Source organism: Ranitomeya imitator, chromosome 9 (genome assembly GCF_032444005.1).
Source record: "Ranitomeya imitator isolate aRanImi1 chromosome 9, aRanImi1.pri, whole genome shotgun sequence".
NCBI classification, from domain to species: domain Eukaryota; kingdom Metazoa; phylum Chordata; class Amphibia; order Anura; family Dendrobatidae; genus Ranitomeya; species Ranitomeya imitator.
In genome coordinates, this window is record NC_091290.1 from 41,927,324 (window position 1) to 41,946,292 (window position 18,969).

The 18,969-nt window shown below is 46.7% G+C and overlaps 1 protein-coding gene across 1 annotated transcript; it reads right to left on the reverse strand.

The window, feature by feature from the left end:
- Positions 1-408: 408 nt before the first annotated feature.
- On the reverse strand, positions 409-18,913 carry CDCA5 (cell division cycle associated 5). Its single transcript, XM_069739689.1, has 7 exons — positions 18,670-18,913; positions 16,730-16,797; positions 15,706-15,768; positions 10,457-10,576; positions 8,189-8,227; positions 6,879-7,373; positions 409-1,262 (listed from the first exon to the last, which is right to left on the reverse strand). Exons 1-7 carry the CDS (start codon positions 18,725-18,727, stop codon positions 1,182-1,184), a joined length of 924 nt encoding a protein of 307 aa, XP_069595790.1. The 5' UTR covers positions 18,728-18,913; the 3' UTR covers positions 409-1,181.
- Between the last annotated feature and the right edge of the window lie 56 nt (positions 18,914-18,969).

The window sequence follows — 18,969 nt, forward strand, 5'->3', positions numbered from 1 at the left end:
TGTGCTGCACATAATCTACTCAATCTCTGCCAAATCCCCTTATTTAACCAGACAGGATTGCCCCCCACCCCTATTCCATTTGTCAGTAAGTGCCACGCTTCATTTATTTGCCTGCACATGCTGACATTGAGTAATGTATTATTTTCTTGTGATAGATCTGGATTTTATCCTTACAGTGTAATATAGGCCACTCTGCCGTTTACCACTTGTCACTATGGTACATGTCGTACTTACGAATTATATAAAAAGTTAGCTTTTTGCAAATTTACTATTGTTGAGCGAACGTGCTGGGATAAGGTGTTATCTGAGCATGCTCGGGTCCTAACAGAGTGTCTTTGGTGTGCTCTTACACGAAGTTCGAGTCCCCGTGGCAGCATGTCTCGTGGCTGTTCAACAGCAGCGACACATGTAGGAATTGTCTAACAGCCATGGGACATGCTGCCACGAGGACTCGAACATAGTATTAGAGCACACCAAAGACACTGTTAGGACCTGAGCATGCTCAGATAACACCTTATCCCAGCACGCTCGCTCATGACCAACATATACTGAAGTTCATTGGGTGTGGGGATATTCCCTGCCCCCCTCCATATGCTGATGTAACAGAAAGAAAGCCAAGTCAGCTCTGCTATGTCTCTAGGTGGAAGCTCCTGCCCTCACCCACGCCATGACTCCACACAGCGCCAGCATTAGATTACCAGTTACAAACCCAGTGAAGGGGTTCTCCAGTGACAATAAGGGATCGGTGGGGGTCCGTGGCACCTTCATCTGTCCGGAGTGGCACTACAAGTGCTCCACCAGCCGCTCCATTCTCACAGGAATAAAAATTGACCTATTCTGTCAAATGAGTGCCAGTCCTGGGGGTAGAACCCCACCAACCTATTCAGTTATCACATATCCTTTTGACAAGTGTTACGTTCTCTTCACTAGACAACTTCTAACATTTGTTTTCGGCTGAGTAGTTAGTATCTTATAAGCAATTCTGCCCGAAAATCAGAGCTGTAATGGAGAGCAGAAGACACAATCCGTCTCCAGTAAAAGAACCTGCCGCCATAAAATAAGCAACGAATACATATATATATATATATATATATATATATATACACACACACACACAAAAAGGGACTAGACGGTTCTGGAGGAAGTCTATGTACAGGCAGAGTCCAATCTGCACGGTTCGGTCATTCCACAAACAGGTCAAATTTCTCCGCTTCTTCAAACTGTGCATTCATGGATGCCGCCCACTCATCCAGGACCGAAACCTGAAAAAAAGGGGAGGAAAAAAAAAAAATGTAATTTTTACATAATCATATGTAATAAACTCGTATCTCAGACATAAGCAAATTGATTCTTGGGCCCCCCGGGGGGCCAGCGGCAGAACCCTGTGAACGGCCGCCGGTTCCCACTGTGGATCTGATCTGCAGAATGTGGAGGTTTGATGAGATGTCGTCCACAATGCTGCTGCTTTTACCAGTGGACAAGCAGAGTGGAAGCGAATAGCGAGAGCCCAGTACTGAACTGGAAGGACTGGAACTGCACAGATAGTGTTTAATAAGTAATTATTACATGAGTTTTAGTGGATTAGAAAAATGTTAAAAAACAGAAAAAAATCCTGCAATACCAAACGCTGCCTATAACCATGAGTGGCACCAGTACTGGAGGAAAAAAAAAAAAAATGCTTTTCTGGAATAGCCATAGCCGAAATTGGTGTACAACCCTTTTAAAGGGAACCTGTCACCCCCCCAGGCATTGTTAACTAAAAGACCACCTTGTGCAGCACTAATACGCTGCATTCTGTCAAGGTGGCTCTTTTAGTTGGTGTCCCTTCCAACACTGAAATATTTGTTTTTTTAATTAGCCCGCCATACCTGTAGTGTGTCCGAGGGGCATGTCTTTTTCCCCCGGACACAAACGCCTCCCAGCCATCCCTCAGCCCCTCCGGGCGCCGCCTCCTGTGCCCTCATTAACATCCCCGGCGCCTGCGCTGTAAGTTCCTTTTTCGGGCATGTGCAGTTTGCGCTGCCCTTCGACTCCCATCACATGATGGGAACTTACAGCGCAGGCGCATACGTGATCCCTAACAAAAGGAATCAAATACAATGTAAAAGAGGATGGGGGGTAGGCCTTATTTTCTTTCCTTTTTATCATATTACAATTCATATGTATGAAAAAACAGTAAATAAGGGTATGTGCACACGCTGCGGATTCTCTGCGGATACGCAGCGTTTTTTGAGGTGCAGAAACGCTGCAGATCCGCAATTGATTTACAGTACAATGTAAATCAATGAGAAAAAAAAAATGCTGTGCACACTTTGCGGAAAATCTGCTGCGGAAACGCTGCGATTTAAAAGAAGTAGCATGTCACTTCTTTTTTGTGAATATGCAGCGTTTTTGTACCCATTTCATTATAGAAAACCGCAGGGGTAAAAACCGCAGCAAATCCGCAAGAAAACCGCAGCAAAAATGCACATAAAACACTACGGAAGCGCACAAAAAATGCGACAAATCCGCAGGTGCGTTTTCTGCCAGGAGAGGCAGAATCCGCACCAGAAATTCCTAAGCCTAATCTGCAACGTGTGCACATAGTCCAAGTTATTTTTTCTAGACTGATTCTTCTTGTCCTTTCTGGAAATTAACATGTACATTAGCAGCAATAGACTGATTCCCATTCGTAGCATGTAATCAGCCTGTGTGTAGGTCATTATGGAGGGAAGGGAAGCTGTGACATCGCTTATTCTGAATGGTGGATTTTGTGTTTTTAGCTGGGTATAGAGGTGTTAACTTTTATTGTAATCCTGTCTGTGATAATAAGACTACTGAAAACTCATCTGTAAAGCACAGGAAGTGGCCAATATGAAGATTGCAAGATTTTTTTGTATATCTATTAAAAAAAAAAAAAAAACTTCGCCAAAACTTTTAAAAGAAATCACTGAAACCTGACTTAACCAATAGGTCATTTTCTAATAATACATTACCTTTAATGCAAAAGACACACAATAAAAACATTTTTCCCCCCAATCGTACAGATGTGGTTATTTCCGTTTAGCCTTAGCTCTGTGCTGGAAATGTACCAGATTCCCTGCATTGTGGGAAGGCAGATCTCTCCTGCTGCTGTATGATGGCGACGAGAACAATGTATAATAGTGTGATGTACCGCGGGCGCCGGGTATTGACCCGAGCAGGGAGCAGCCAACAGCCCAGTCCAATAATGGATTGCTGTCCTCAACACTGCCCGGGCACAGAGAGCAGAGACTGATCAATACATCTAAATCCGTACACACAAGGATTTGCTCCATATAATGCCACCCGTACATCCCCACCACGTACAGTGCAGCCGCTCGTACATATCCTCCACGTACAGTGCAGCCGCTCGTACATATCCTCCACGTACGGTGCAGCCGCTCGTACATATCCTCCACGTACGGTGCAGCCGCTCGTACATATCCTCCACGTACGGTGCAGCCGCTCGTACATATCCTCCACGTACGGTGCAGCCGCTCGTACATATCCTCCACGTACGGTGCAGCCGCTCGTACATATCCTCCACGTACGGTGCAGCCGCTCGTACATATCCTCCACGTACGGTGCAGCCGCTCGTACATATCCTCCACGTACGGTGCAGCCGCTCGTACATATCCTCCACGTACGGTGCAGCCGCTCGTACATATCCTCCACGTACGGTGCAGCCGCTCGTACATATCCTCCACGTACGGTGCAGCCGCTCGTACTTATCCTCCACGTACGGTGCAGCCGCTCGTACTTATCCTCCACGTACGGTGCAGCCGCTCGTACATATCCTCCACGTACGGTGCAGCCGCTCGTACATATCCTCCACGTACGGTGCAGCCGCTCGTACTTATCCTCCACGTACGGTGCAGCCGCTCGTACATATCCTCCACGTACGGTGCAGCCGCTCGTACATATCCTCCACGTACGGTGCAGCCGCTCGTACATATCCTCCACGTACGGTGCAGCCGCTCGTACATATCCTCCACGTACGGTGCAGCCGCTCGTACATATCCTCCACGTACGGTGCAGCCGCTCGTACATATCCTCCACGTACGGTGCAGCCGCTCGTACTTATCCTCCACGTACGGTGCAGCCGCTCGTACATATCCTCCACGTACGGTGCAGCCGCTCGTACATATCCTCCACGTACGGTGCAGCCGCTCGTACATATCCTCCACGTACGGTGCAGCCGCTCGTACATATCCTCCACGTACGGTGCAGCCGCTCGTACATATCCTCCACGTACGGTGCAGCCGCTCGTACATATCCTCCACGTACGGTGCAGCCGCTCGTACATATCCTCCACGTACGGTGCAGCCGCTCGTACTTATCCTCCACGTACGGTGCAGCCGCTCGTACATATCCTCCACGTACGGTGCAGCCGCTCGTACATATCCTCCACGTACGGTGCAGCCGCTCGTACATATCCTCCACGTACGGTGCAGCCGCTCGTACATATCCTCCACGTACGGTGCAGCCGCTCGTACATATCCTCCACGTACGGTGCAGCCGCTCGTACATATCCTCCACGTACGGTGCAGCCGCTCGTACATATCCTCCACGTACGGTGCAGCCGCTCGTACATATCCTCCACGTACGGTGCAGCCGCTCGTACATATCCTCCACGTACGGTGCAGCCGCTCGTACATATCCTCCACGTACGGTGCAGCCGCTCGTACTTATCCTCCACGTACGGTGCAGCCACTCGTATTTCCCCACCCCGTACGGTGCAGCCACTCGTACGTCCCCACCACGTACGGTGCAGCCACTCGTACATCCCCACCACGTACGGTGCAGCCACTCGTATATCCCCACCACGTACGGTGCAGCCACTCGTACATCCCCACCACGTACGGTGCAGCCATTCGTACGTCCCCACCACGTACGGTGCAGCCGCTCGTACGTCCCCACCACGTACGGTGCAGCCGCTCGTACATCCCCACCACGTACGGTGCAGCCGCTTGTACATCCTCACCACGTACGGTGCAGCCACTCGTACATCCCCACCATGTACGGTGCAGCCACTCGTACGTCCCCACCATGTACGGTAGAGCCACTCGTACATATCCTCCACGTACGGTACGGCCACTCATTCATTAACGTCCCGGCGCTGTAAGTTTTTTTTTTTTTTTTCGGGCATGCGCAGTTTGGGCTGCCCTTCGACTCCCATCACACGATGGGAACTTACAGCGCAGGCGCTGGGGACGTTAATGAAGGAAGAGGAGGCGGCACCCGGCGCGCAGAGTATTGAGTGATGGCTGGCAGGCATTTGTGTCCAGGGGGAAAAGACATGCCCCCCGGACAAACTACAGGTATGAGGGACAAATTATAAAAACGGATATTGCAGCGTTGAAAGGGACCCCAACTAAAAGAGCCACCTTTACAGAATGCAGCATATTAGTGCTGCACAAGGTGGCTTTTAGGTAAAAACGCCAGGGGGAGGGGGTGACAGGTTCCCTTTAATATAAGGATTATACAGTCGGCCTGACATTGAGTCTAACAGAAAGTACAGCAGCCTCATCAGGTCTAAGATGTACACAATAATGTATGCAGGTTACTAATCCGCTTTGACCATTAGTGTGGACTAAAACACATAGCACCATTGAATTACCTGCAGTCTTAGGCTACATTCCTAAGTCTGAATTCACACCTTTTTGCGGCATTTTTTACTTTTTTTTAAAAAATTTTTTTAAAGAGTCAAAAACAATGTGAGGTGGGCTAAGCAAGTGGCATCATACTCTGGTGTGGACACTTTTTGTAGCTTTCACTTCTAAGCTTCTACATAGGAATTAAAGTTTTAAAAGGATGTTGCTGGGCGCAGCTGCCTTCTGGATGCATAAAAACAAAAACCTCCAAAAGAGAAGGAAAAAAAATGCTTGAAACTTATGGAGAAAAATTAATAATAATAAAAAAAAACTATCATCTGTTGTGGAGGCCTAAAAGATGTCTCTTTTTCATCATGCACAAGATATTTGTGCATGGTGAACCTTTAGGTTCCTGTTGGGATCGAAACGTCGCTTTCTGGGCTGATTAAATAAGCTCTTTTTCACTCAGACGGTGTGCTGCCTCCATCTTTTCTTAGAGATATCTATCTATCTCACTCTCTATCTAAGATAGAGAGATTATATAGAGAGATTAGATAGAGACACAAAAAAAGATGCTTTGCTCACTGTCCCTGGGTCCATATGGGGCTCCACATTTCTGCCGGAGTTGACAGCACGAGCTGCTTAGAGCCACTGATTGTTAACTGCAGCACGGCAGCCAGACTTCAAGAGCAGCAGTGAAGACTTTGTTCTGGACCAGGGGAGGATGAGTAAAGTATGCTTTTTTTTTTTTTAAATAAACTGCAACCAGGGAAGAGGGAGTTCTCCAAAACCTGAGAGCCACTTTAAATACGGTAGGTGTATAAGCTGCGTAAAATCCCAGCAGATTTCTTGCATTGTAAGACCCAGCTTGACTGGGGGTCTCCTGACCTGAGCTACCTGCGGCATATATGCCTACACCACTCTTACCTTACCTACTTTTCATGACCCCCAACTAAACCGTTGATGTTAATGCATTAACCCCTCAGCCTCCTCAGACCACCAAAAAAGTTAATTACTATGAATCCCCCCCTCCTTTTTTTGTTGTCCAGACCTCATAATAAAGGTTCATATTCTAGTCCAAAAAATAAGGTAGGTGTTTAAAGCAGCAAAAAAAAAACTTGTTAGGAACAGTTTGGGCAGGTAACACCAGGCACCAGATTCCCTTTTATTCCGCTCTGTTGATATTCATGGAAAGACCAAGTGGTTTCCTGTAGATCATGTCTAACATTGGATCCCACCCCTCCAAGAAAAATAAATAAATAAATCCATGTTTGCCACTCGTACCTCAATCTGTGGAACTTTGCGCTTCCTCCTCTTCTGCTTGGCGAGAGCCACCCCGGGGATGTTCAGATCCGGCTCGTCCGCAGACTGACGCATGGAGGCTCCCGTTGAGCTCTCATTAAATGTCTGTTTCGATCTCTCACCAGCTTTCTTGATCTCCACATCATCTTCTGTGTTCAGTTTATCAAATCCAAAAAGTGACTTCCGCCCCGGTTTTGATGCCAAGTTTGGGGTGGAGGTGTCCGATGAATCCGAGTGTTTGGTGGGACTGTACAGGAACGAGCTGCTGCTCATAGACATGTCCAACCTGCTGTAGGAGCGCCGGACCCTCTGGGACATCACCTCCCGCCGGTCGTCAGCGGTGGGCGACTGGGGGACGTTCAGAAGAATAGGAGACAGGACGTCTATTTTGGAGGCTGTGGATTGGTCAGAGGCACTTTTAGTAATATTTTGGGACTTGTCAAGTACTGTATTCTCCTTCCCAGTGTGTGGAGAAACCTGTAAGGGAACGACAAGTTGTAAGAAAATAAAGTGACTGCGTGAGCGGAGGGTCCAGAATGGACCACGATTGCAGAAAGCACATCTAGTCAATAGTTTAGATCCCAGGGATCGAGCTGATGGATCCATCACAGATGGGCAGATTTGGTTTGGTAGAAGCGAGAAACATTGGCTCATGCAAAGGGACACATTAAAAAAGAACCCGTCAGCAAAAAAACAAAAAACAAAATTAAAACTGAATATACCTGCAGACATAGTGGCAATCTGCAGCTAAATAGAAATTGAAACATTTCCAGCTGACTACATTAGGGGTGGGCAATTAATTTATCTGAGGGGGCTATACGAGAGACCGTTACAGGTGTGTGGTGTATCGGGGGTCAAACCAATAGACAAATTAATTCTGCTCAATATTATTTATCATAATTGTGTTATATTATTACCTGTGTTACTAAACATTGAGCAGAATTAAGTATTGCCTTGCGCAGGCGTGTACTACGGAGGACACAGCATGAACTTCCACCCAATATTGCAGCCAGCGGGTAAGGAAAGGGTGAATCAAACACCCGAAAACCCCGCCCATATGACCGAAAAACCGGTCCCGCCAAATTCAGGTGACAGGTTCCCTTTAAACAGGAGAGCGCCACGTCCTTTTTCAACTAACAGCCAAATATATATTGTCTTATTTTGTTTAATTTCAAAGAACTTCTTTCACATCTGTAAGCCAAGAAAACATTATGACAGGTCCGACACAATCCAGGTGAGCGGCATATAGTGACTTCAATGTCCGGCAAGGATGAAAGGGCCGCTGGACTCACCCGTGCGCTTCTCCTTGGAGCGGCTGCAACATTTGACATCTAAAATTGAAAACAAACTTTGTAAAAATCTATCTAGTTCTCGACCAATTCATATTTTTCACAGACAATTAAATATCATTGTTTTAGTTTCTATTTCATAAATGGTTTATGTGAAAATAAGAAGCTTTTTGATCTATCGTAGAGGAATCTGCTTCTTTCTCCTCTCGGACTGATCATTCACTCAATTCATGAGTAAAATCTGTCCAATCTGTACTCAGTGAAGACACTTTCACATTGTTGAGATAGAAGACGACAGTTGGTGCTTTTAATGTTCTATGGAGAGGGGAGGAGCTAGAGGCCGACAGACATTCCGCTGCAGGTTCTCCATAGAACTTTATGAGCACCAACTGTCATCTATCTCAATAATTAGGCTATGTGCACACGTAGGAAATGTGGTGCAGAATTTTCTGCACTAAATCTGCATCTCCTGGGAGAATCCACAGGTGCGTTTTTTATGCGTTTTTTGTGCAGATTTTACCACTGTGGATTTCTATAATGGAGGGGTGCAGAAACGCTGCAGAACTGCACAAAAGAAGTGACATGCACTTCTTTGAAATCTGCAGCGTTTCTGCGCAGATTTTTCTGCACAGCTTTTTTTTCACATTGATTTACATTGTACTGTAAATCACAGTGCAGTTCTGCAGCGTTTCTGCTGCAGAAAAATCTGCTGCAGTTCTGCACTAAATCTGCATCGTGTGCACGTACCCTTAGAAAGACTGTCTTCAATGGGGACAGATTTTGCCCACGAATTGAGACTTTAGATTGTAAAAGACCAGTCTTGACGGAGAAACAAGCAGATTTTCTCTGATAAGATATATGTGTATTATTAATTTAGGAAAAGCAATTACCGTATATACTCGAGTATAAGCCGAGATTTTCAGCCCACTTTTTTTTGGCTGAAAATCCCCCTCTCTGCTTATACTCGAGTCATACCCGGGGGTCGGCAGGGGAGGGGGAGCGGGGGCTGTCTAATTATACTCTCCTGCTCCTGGCGCGGTCCCCGCTTCCCGACTTCAGCTTCATCTTGTAGTGAGCGGTCACATGGTACCGCTCATTACAGTAACGAATATACGGCTCCACCTCCCATAGGGAAGAAAATGCGGCGACAGGGAACAGAGGTGCAGCGACGGCGCCAGGAGCAGGTTAAGTATGGCGGGGGCAGTGCGCGATATTCACCCGTTCCTCGTTGCACCCTCGGCGCCGCTGTGTCTTCTGCAGTGACGCTCAGGTCAGAGGGCGTGGTGACGTGATTAGTGCGCGCCGCCCTCTTCCTGAACGTCTGTGCAGATGACGGGAAGACACAGCGGCGGTTAGCGGTGGAACGTGAAGCAGGAGACTATAGCAAGTGCCGGGGTCGGAGAGGTGAGTATGTAACTTTTTTAATCGCAGCAACAGCATATGGGGCAAATATCTGTATGGAGCATCTTATGGGGCCATATACAGCATGATATGGGGGCAAATATCTGTATGGGGCATCTTATGGGGCCATGTGCAGCATGATATGGGGGCAAATATCTGTATGGGGCATCTTATGGGGCCATGTGCAGCATGATATGGGGGCAAATATCTGTATGGGGCATCTTATGGGGCCATGTGCAGCATGATATGGGGGCAAATATCTGTATGGGGCATCTTATGGGGTCATAATCAACATTTGTGCAGCATTATATGGGGCATATTTTGTATGGAGCATCTTATGGAGCCCATCATAAACTGTATGGAGCATTATATGGGGCTCCTGATTCAATATGGATATTCAAAAACACTTAACCTACTGATGTCTCAATTAATTTTACTTTTATTGGTATCTATTTTTATTTTTGAAATTTACCAGTAGCTGCTGCATTTTCCACCCTAGGCTTATACTCGAGTCATTAAGTTTTCCCAGTTTTTTGTTGCAAAATTGGGGGGGGAGGGTTAGGAGGGGGGCTTATACTCGAGTATATACGGTAGCTGACGGTTACTCTAACTTAGGAAGTGCTTTATAGTGTCAGCGCTATAGCAGTGGTGTGGTTCTGCGCCAGCTGGTGTATTCAGCCTAGGAGCGTGTACACACATGACGGCAGTGAAGCAAATTTCTGTAAGCATTAGGCGCCTTCATAGGTCTGACATTCACAGTCTGAGTATGTGCTCTGTTTGAGTCCGTGGAATATCAGCCGGTCCGAACAATGATGTCAATATTCAGACACAAAAGACCGGCCTTCTTCAGGCACTCTTGTAAATACTTACTTTTGGGGTGGACTGTGGTGCAGCCTGTAGAGCGCTGGATCGAGCAGAACCAGAGGAAGGTCTGGGTTGTTCTCCTGTGGATGTAGCATTAGGCTGAGATTCAGCAGAGACAAGTGCAGCCTGGAAAAGAAAAAGGTAGCCATCAAACAATGATATATTCACTGTGTGCAGAATTATTAGGCAAGTTGTATTTTAGAGGATTATTTTTATTATTGATCAACAACTATGTTCTCAATCAACCCAAAAGACTCGTACATATCAAGGCTTAATATTTTTGGAAGTTGGAGTGTTTTTTTTTTTTTTTTTAGATTTGGCTATCTCAGGAGGATATCTGTTTGTGCAGATAACTATTACTGTGCAGAATTATTAGGCAACTTAATAAAAACCAAATATATTCCCATCTCACTTGTTTATTTTCACCAGGTAAACCAATATAACTGCACAAATTTTAGAAATAAACATTTCTGACATGCAAAAACAAAACCCCCAAAAATGAGTGACCAATATATCCACCTTTCTTTATGATGACACTCGGCAGCCTCCATCCATAGATTCTGTCAGTTCCTTGATCTGTTTACGACCAACATTGCGTGCAGCAGCCACCACAGCCTCCAGACACTGTTCCGAGAGGTGGACTGTTTTCCCTCCCTGTAGATCTCACATTTTATGACCACAGGTTCTCTATGGGGTTCAGATCAGGTGAACAAGGGGGCCGTGTCATTATTTTTTCTTCTTTGAGACCTTTACTGGCCAGCCACGCTGTGGACTAGTTGGAGGCATGTGATGGAGCATTGTCCTGCATGAAAATCATGTTTTTCTTGAACGATACCGACTTCTTCCTGTACCACTGCTTGAAGAAGTTGTCTTCCAGAAACTGGCAGTAGGTCTGGGAGTTGAGCTTCACTCCATCCTCAAACCGAAAAGGTCCCACAAGTTCATCTTTGATACCAGCCCATACCAGTCCCCCACCTCCACCTTGCTGGGGTCTGAGACGGAGTGGAGCTCTCTGCCCTTTACTGATCCAGCCTCTGGCCCATCTATCTGGCCCATCAAGAGTCATTCTCATTTCATCAGTCCATAAAACCTTTGAAAAGTCAGTCTTAAGAAATTTCTTGGCCCAGTCTTGACGTTTTATCTTATGTTTCTTGTACGGAGGTGGTCGTTTTTCAGCCTTCCTTACCTTGGCCAAGTCCCTGAGTATCGCTCAATGTGGAGCTTACTCTTTGCCACATGGTTTGTTTTTTTTGCCTTCCTCTGGATCATCATGTTAGGGCATGTTAGGTTAGGCTATGGGTTGAACTAGATGAACTTATAGTCTTCCTACAACCTTAATAACTATGTAACTATGTAACGTTGCAGCTCTGAAATATGGCAAAACTGGTGGCAAATGACATCTTTGCAGCTTCACGCTTGATTTTCCTCAATTCTTGGACAGTTATTTTGCGCCTTTTTTGCCCAACACGCTTCTTGCGACCCCGTTGCCAATTTGCCATGAAACGCTTGATTGGTGATCACGCTTCAAAAGTTTGGCAATTTCAAGACTGCTACATCCCTCAGCAAGACATCTCACAATTTTGGACTTTTCAGAGCCCGTCAAATCTCTCTTCTGACCCATTTTGCCAAAGGAAAGGAAGTTGCCTAATAATTAAGCACTTATATAGGGTGTTGATGTCAGTAGACAACACCCCTCCTCATTACAGAGATGCCCATCACCTGATTTACTTAGGCTAGGTTCACATTGCGTTTACAGCAGCCCGTTTAACACATACGTTAACGGGCTGCTGTAAACGCAGGTGCCGGTATGGCAGCACGCTAGCGAAGATAGAGCATCTGCTAGCTCTATCTGCACTAGCAGTGACGGACCCGGAAACGCTGCAGCCCGCGTCTCGGGGTCCATCACTCAATGACGGCACATCCCTAGCGCACGCCCATTGTGGGCGTGCGCTAGCGATGCGTCCGACATAGGAATTAATGGCGGCCTTAATGGACTGCGTTACACCGCGTTTATGCCGCGGTGTAACGTAGTCCGTCTAACGGACGCCCATAACGCAATGTGAACCCGGCCTTAATTGGTAGTTGGCTCTCAAGCCTGAACAGCTTGGAGTAGGACAACATTGTATAAAAAGTATCATGTCATCCAAAAAACAACTTGCTTAATAATTCTGCACACGGTGTACACTCTGGTACGGACACCGTCAAGTTCTACAAATAACCCAGGAGGAAAAAAAACAAAACACTATATGCCACCACCAGTCGTTTATACAGGTTTCAGGTAACGTATGGCCTCATGAGGCTTCAGGGGTGCCATTTATACAGCAAGTGGAATCAACCTATTAAATATTACATACGGTATTTAATCCCAAAAGTTGGGCAGTGTTTATAAAGAAAAAAATGGACAAAGCAATACAGTATGTATAAATCACATAAAATAATAATAAAAAAAAGATAGAAGAAAATGTCACGGAAACTGTGCAGATCTTAGCGTAGGGGGCGTTTCGATTGGAAAATGTTGAAGTCCTACAGCAAGATTTATCTACCAGTGCTTAAAACTTATTAGATAATAGTCACTCCCACATACCTCCCCTTGGTGAGCTTAGAGGGGGCTGATCAATGGGATGTGGCTCCGGTTCCAAAAATTATGAGATTGCCAACTTTCAGGATATCTGCCCCCCCCCTCCCGTAGGACCCAGGCAGGAGATATTAATGCCATATTTACTATCATGATCTTAGTTCCCTATAGATAGGAAACATGGCATATATGTGATCCATTGAGCAGATATTAATTTGGAGCTGATGCGCAGGCCACCCAGTAATGTAAGTAACTGTATTACGTTCACCACAAAGTCTCCCACAACTATATGGCCTATGTCGGTCACACAAAAAAAAAAAAATAATATTCATAACTGGAAACAGTGCCTTCCTGTCTGACATTCTTGGCCAAATGTAGCTTTGAAGAGCTGAAACTTATTTCCAGGCGCAAAAAAGTAACACCTCCCGGCCTCTTGTACAGACTTCATGTCTGCTCTCCATCAGATAACCTACTTCAATTACCTGTTCACAGCAGGAGGACATAAAGCAACAAGGGTCAGATGGGAGTGTTAGCTCTTTTTTACATTTCAATTTATGGTGAAGCCATATTCAATAGGAGGATGATCCCACTCAAGAGATGGTTTTGATATCGGCCCCATTTTACCATTACATCTATGACAAGACCCAACATCAGTGTGTAAATGAGAATCTTAAGCAAATGCCCACTGCTGAAAAAAGGGTCAGAAGAAGCCTAGCTTTCAGGCTGCATCTTTTAAGTGGCTTAAAAACGAATTGTTGGCAGCACATCCCCCTGTGGAAACTGTAGATGTGCTGCAGACAATATGCAAACTGTAAGGGAACCAAACAATTGTATTAACGATCATTTCTCCCCCTGCAATTTGCATCGGCCCATGTAAAAGAGGGTCCTTACCTACAAGCCGCCAATCTACCCTAGTAAACGGACCATTACATAATGCTGAGAGATCTTCTAAAGCTGTCCATAAACATTATATAAATGTTAACTGATTCCATATGGACTGGTGGACCAATATAGGGTATGGGGCAGCCAGACTGTCCTGCAGTGAAAGACAGTGGGGAAAAGAATTGGACATGTTAGTTTTCAGTAAGGCTAGGTTCACATTGCGTTAATGCAGTCCGTTCAACGCATACGCTGACGGACTGCGCTAACGCAAGTGCCGAAAAGGATCGCGTTTATGCGATCGCGCTAGAGCAGATGCTCTATCTGCGCTAGCGGTGACGGACCCAAAAACGCTGCAGACTGCGTCCGAGGGTCCGTCACAGAATAACGGTACATCACTAAATCACTAACGCATGCCGATTATGGCATGTGTTAGCGATGTGCTCCATAATGGCAGTCAATGGGTGCGCTAACGGATCCGTTACATAGCGTTAGTGTCGCTTTGTAACGGATCCCGCTAGCGGACTGCCATTAACGCAATGTGAACCTCGCCTAAGCCTGATCCTTTGTTTCTCAAGTTATTGATTTAGACATGTCAGATACTGGCTTCTCTCTTCTACCTACCTAAATTATTCAGTTTACATCCCTTTGGGTAGTCAGGAGAGATAGCAGTGGCATATAGCCATCTGACAGGTATGGCCATCTTAAAAGGGTTAGCCGCTTCATTTTAAAAGATGTGTTGGGGACATGATTTTGTGGTGCTGACTAATATTACAAGTTCTCCTCCTGCAACCATTAGTACAGCCTTCATCATAAACCACAGTGTGCTCCTGGAGGAGCATGTGATCAGACCTGTCAATAGGACTCTTGCTATTGAAAAACTTCATATTGAAATTCAATTTATCAATTAAAGAGAATCTGATTCATACCGCCTAAACCGCGGGCAGCAAGAATCAGCGCCTTGCTGCATGATTGCAGCAGTGTATGTTTTTTTGTGAAATTCTCCCCAGCATTTCAGAGAAAATATAGACGGAAAATATGGCTGAGGACCAAAGCAATAAACAAGACTAGTCCGGTGTTGCCCACATCTAGCTCTTAAAGGCACTTCTAGAGATGATTAACATGTGTCTCGCTATGCAAGAGATCTGCCTGTCACCAGAAGTGGCACATAAAATAGCCATCCGATGGTGCACCGTCCATTCATCCAGTCTCGTCCATTCCTTTCATCTGCGGTTGAATCTTTAAAGTATATGGACTCTGAAACATACCTGGTTGCAGTCACCGCAGTTCAGGCAGTATGAACCAGCGTTCTGTGTTATTTAGATGCACTTTTTGCTTTTTACTTAGCTACAGCAGGGTTTTAGCTCATTTTTTTCCTCTTGTAGATTTAGTATGAACCAGGTGGCAGGTTCCCTTTAAAGGAGACTGATAGACAGGTCTTGTCATATCCCCCAGATTTTATTTTAAAAGTTAAGTGGCCAATCCGTTTAACTTTCCTTTGGGTAGAGTAACTTCTTTTCCAGATGTCTATCCTTACTTTTTGGCAAATTTTACTAAGGACTTCATTTTCTCATAACACTAATTCGAATACAGTGTCATTCACAAACAAAGCGGAAACAATGGCCAACAGTTTTTTTTTTTTCTTCTATAGTTGACTATTTCAGGATATCTGACGCCAAGTGGACATTTGAGGACAGATACGTACATAGGTGACATTCTCTGATTTTGGAAAAGAAATAATCAGAAATCAGTGCAGAAAGACAATTATGGTGCGAGGTAAATAGTGTATGAATGAACTTACCAGTGTTTTGCGGGGGAGGATTTTCTTTGCGGTGATGGATCGCTTCATTACTGGTGCAGCCACCTAGAATAAAGGGCATGTAAGATGAGAGAACTCTATTATTCTCACTGCCTTCTGTGCACCAGTGCGATTAACAGCTGTCTTTATGCACAGACCTAGAAGGGAAGGATTGTGATCACAGAGTAGGACCGCCCACTGGACTCCTAAGCGTATAAAGGGGCCGGGATTCAAAATGTAACTATAACTTAGGCAACATTCACAGCCGAATTGGATAAGAATAGGATGAGGTCCAAGTCTCACTGACATTTTTTTAAAAATCCATACATTGTGTATGCTATGGGTGAATGTGTGTCCGAAAAAAAAAAAAAATAGGACGTGTCACACGGATGTATGAATGCAGCCTTAATCTGAATATTTTCTAACAAACATCACTGCATTTTTTAGACCATAAGATACATTTTTTCCCCAAAGGATTGCTGCGGCGGAGTTGGATAGAGGGAGGCAGGAGCAGCTGCAGTAAAGAAGGATTTTGTCATAACTGAGATAGGAGATGGCAGCTGGTGCTGATAAGAGTCTATGTAGATGGAGGGGAGAGGAGCCAGAGGTAAAGCTTCCATCCCCTCCCCCCCCCTCTACATAGAATCTTATCAGCACGGACTGTCATCTCCTATCTCAGCAATGTAACAATCTGTCATCACTGAATACGGATTTGATCAGAATTGTGAAAATGAGTGATCAGTCCGGGAGGAGAAGATTTCTCTGATAAGATTATTAGAACGCTGCTTATTATCACTATGTCCTATTGATTTAAAAAGTAAAATTAAAAAACGAAGGATAACTCATCTTAAAGATTCCGCCCTGACCCACTCGCCTCTGCAGTGTGAAGTGCAGGTTAACATGGCGTCACCTGTCACACTCCCCTTTTACTGTGGAGGACAGCAGGACTAACCCTTTAAAGACTCTCAATGAGCTGCTGGTGCGGCCCATACACAACATTTGTGATAGGTCTTTGCCTTAAACTTACCGGGGTGTCTGCAGGTTTGTTGAGAGATGCAGAATTTCTCTGGGATCTTCTGGCAGGAGGAGCGATACCTGCAGGGGGGAAAGGAGGAACATTATAGACTCTCATGTCCCAATCTACGGCGCGGGGGCAGGATTATTTCTCTTTCTTAGTACCAAGATTTATGGGTAGAACACTGTACTATACACAACGCGGCTCGCGCCAGAGGGGGGGATGGACAACGACGCTGCTCGGGCCGGGAGGTTGGAGGGGGACGGACGACAAGGTGGCTCAGGCCGGGGAGGGGGTTTGGAGGAGGGGGGTGACGATGACGCGGCTCGGGCAAGGGGGGCCGGGGGTTTGGAGGAGGGGGATGACGATGACGTGGCTCGGGCCAGGGGGGCTGGGGGTGTGGAGGAGGGTGATGACGATAACGCGGCTCGGGCCAGGGGTTTAGAGGAGGGGGATGACGACGCAGCGGCCGCCCTGGCCAGAGGGGGGGATGACGACGCAGTGGCCCGGGCCAGGGGGGGGATGACGACGACGCGGCCCAAGGAGGGATGACGACAACGCAGCTCGGGCCAGGATGGGGGAGGCGACAATGACACGGCTTGGGCTGGGGGGGAGGGGGGGTTAGGACAACGACGCGGCTCGGGCCAGGGGGGGATGATGACGCGGCTCGGGCCAGGGGGGGATGATGACCAGGGCCGGCGTCAGCACTCGGCGTACCTGGGCAAGTGCCGGGGCCCTGGCGAGACAGGGGGGCCCATTTAGGGCCGGTGTTAGGGGCAGGCAGCTGCCAGTGCCCCCGCTCCCCCAGGGGCCCTCAGCTAGCGGCACATCACGCAGCTGCTATGGGGCACCTGTGAGGTAGGGCCCCCCTGTCGCAAACGCCAACTCCCCCGCCGCTTTGAACTTTACCGGCGTTTGCCGGTAAAGTTCAAAGCAAAGCAAATGATCATTTCCCACTGCGTGATGACGTCATCTCGCACTCGCTGTGTGTCAGGCAGTGCAGCCGCCGAGACCGGAACAGGGAGGGAGAAGCGCGGCGCGGGAACGTTTAGAGGTGAGGAGTGTTTTTTTCTGTAACTAACAGTGAGTACTGGACTATTGGGCCCTTCTTGGGGGGAGGGGGCTGTGCTGTATACTACATGTCTGTGCTATATACTACATGGGCCGTGTTATATACTATGTGGCTGTGCTATATACTACATGGGCCGTGTTATATACTATATGGGCTGTTCTATATACTATGTGGGCCGTGTTATATACTATGCGGCTGTGCTATATACTATGTGGGCCGTGTTATATACTATGCGGCTGTGCTATATACTATATGGGCTGTGCTATATACTATATGGGCTGTGCTATATACTATATGGGCTGTGCTATATACTATATAGGCTGTTCTATATACTATGTGGGCCGTGTTATATACTATGCGGCTGTGCTATATACTATATGGGCTGTGCTATATACTATATAGGCTGTTCTATATACTATGCGGCTGTGCTATATACTATATGGGCTGTGTTATATACTATGCGGCTGTGCTATATACTATATGGGCTGTGCTATATACTATGCGGCTGTGCTATATACTATATGGGCTGTGCTATATACTATATGGGCTGTGTTATATACTATATGGGCTGTGTTATATACTATGCGGCTGTGCTATATACTATATGGGTTGTGCTATATACTATATGGGCTGTGCTATATACTATATGGGCTGTGTTTATATACTATATGGGCTGTGTTTATATGCGATCATGAATCGTGGTATGTGTTAAAGGGGAAGGGGGCCCACTGAGACTCTTTCGCCCGGGGCCCTCAAAAACCTGGAGCCGGCCCTAGGGGAGACAACGACGCGGCTCGGACCAGGGGGGGCACGGAGAACACGACCTCCAGGCCTCGGTGCAGCCTCTATGACGGTCATTACAGTATTAGGCGACACTCACTGTCCTTCCCCCAGGTGACCGTCCCCCGGCTGCCGCTCCTCTTCTTCAGGTCGGACATGGTCGCGGCTCCAGGTATCTTCACCAGTGACTGTATATCGCTGCGGTACCGCACCGGGTTACATAGCGCGGGCACCTCTCCCAGGTCGCAGCTTCGGTTTTGGATTCCTCGCTGTGAAACCTCCTATAAATCGCTGAACTCTGCATAAAGCTGAATCCGTTCAAACGTCGCGCGCGACCGTTCTGCCTCCGGAACAGGAAGTGACGTCATAACACCCAATCCGCCGCCATATTGGGTGTGGA

What these genes read in the sequence shown, in the direction of transcription:
- CDCA5 (XM_069739689.1), bottom strand. Translation starts at nt 18,727, where the DNA reads ATGTCCGACCTGAAGAAGAGGAGCGGCAGCCGGGGGACGGTCACCTGG. An exon ending in TCCTCCCCCGCAAAACACTG is followed by an intron (nt 10,577 to 15,705) that starts GTAAGTTCATTC and finishes TTTCTTTTCCAG; the next exon opens with GCTGCACTTGTCTCTGCTGA. An exon ending in CACCACAGTCCACCCCAAAA is followed by an intron (nt 8,228 to 10,456) that starts GTAAGTATTTAC and finishes TTTCAATTTTAG; the next exon opens with ATGTCAAATGTTGCAGCCGC.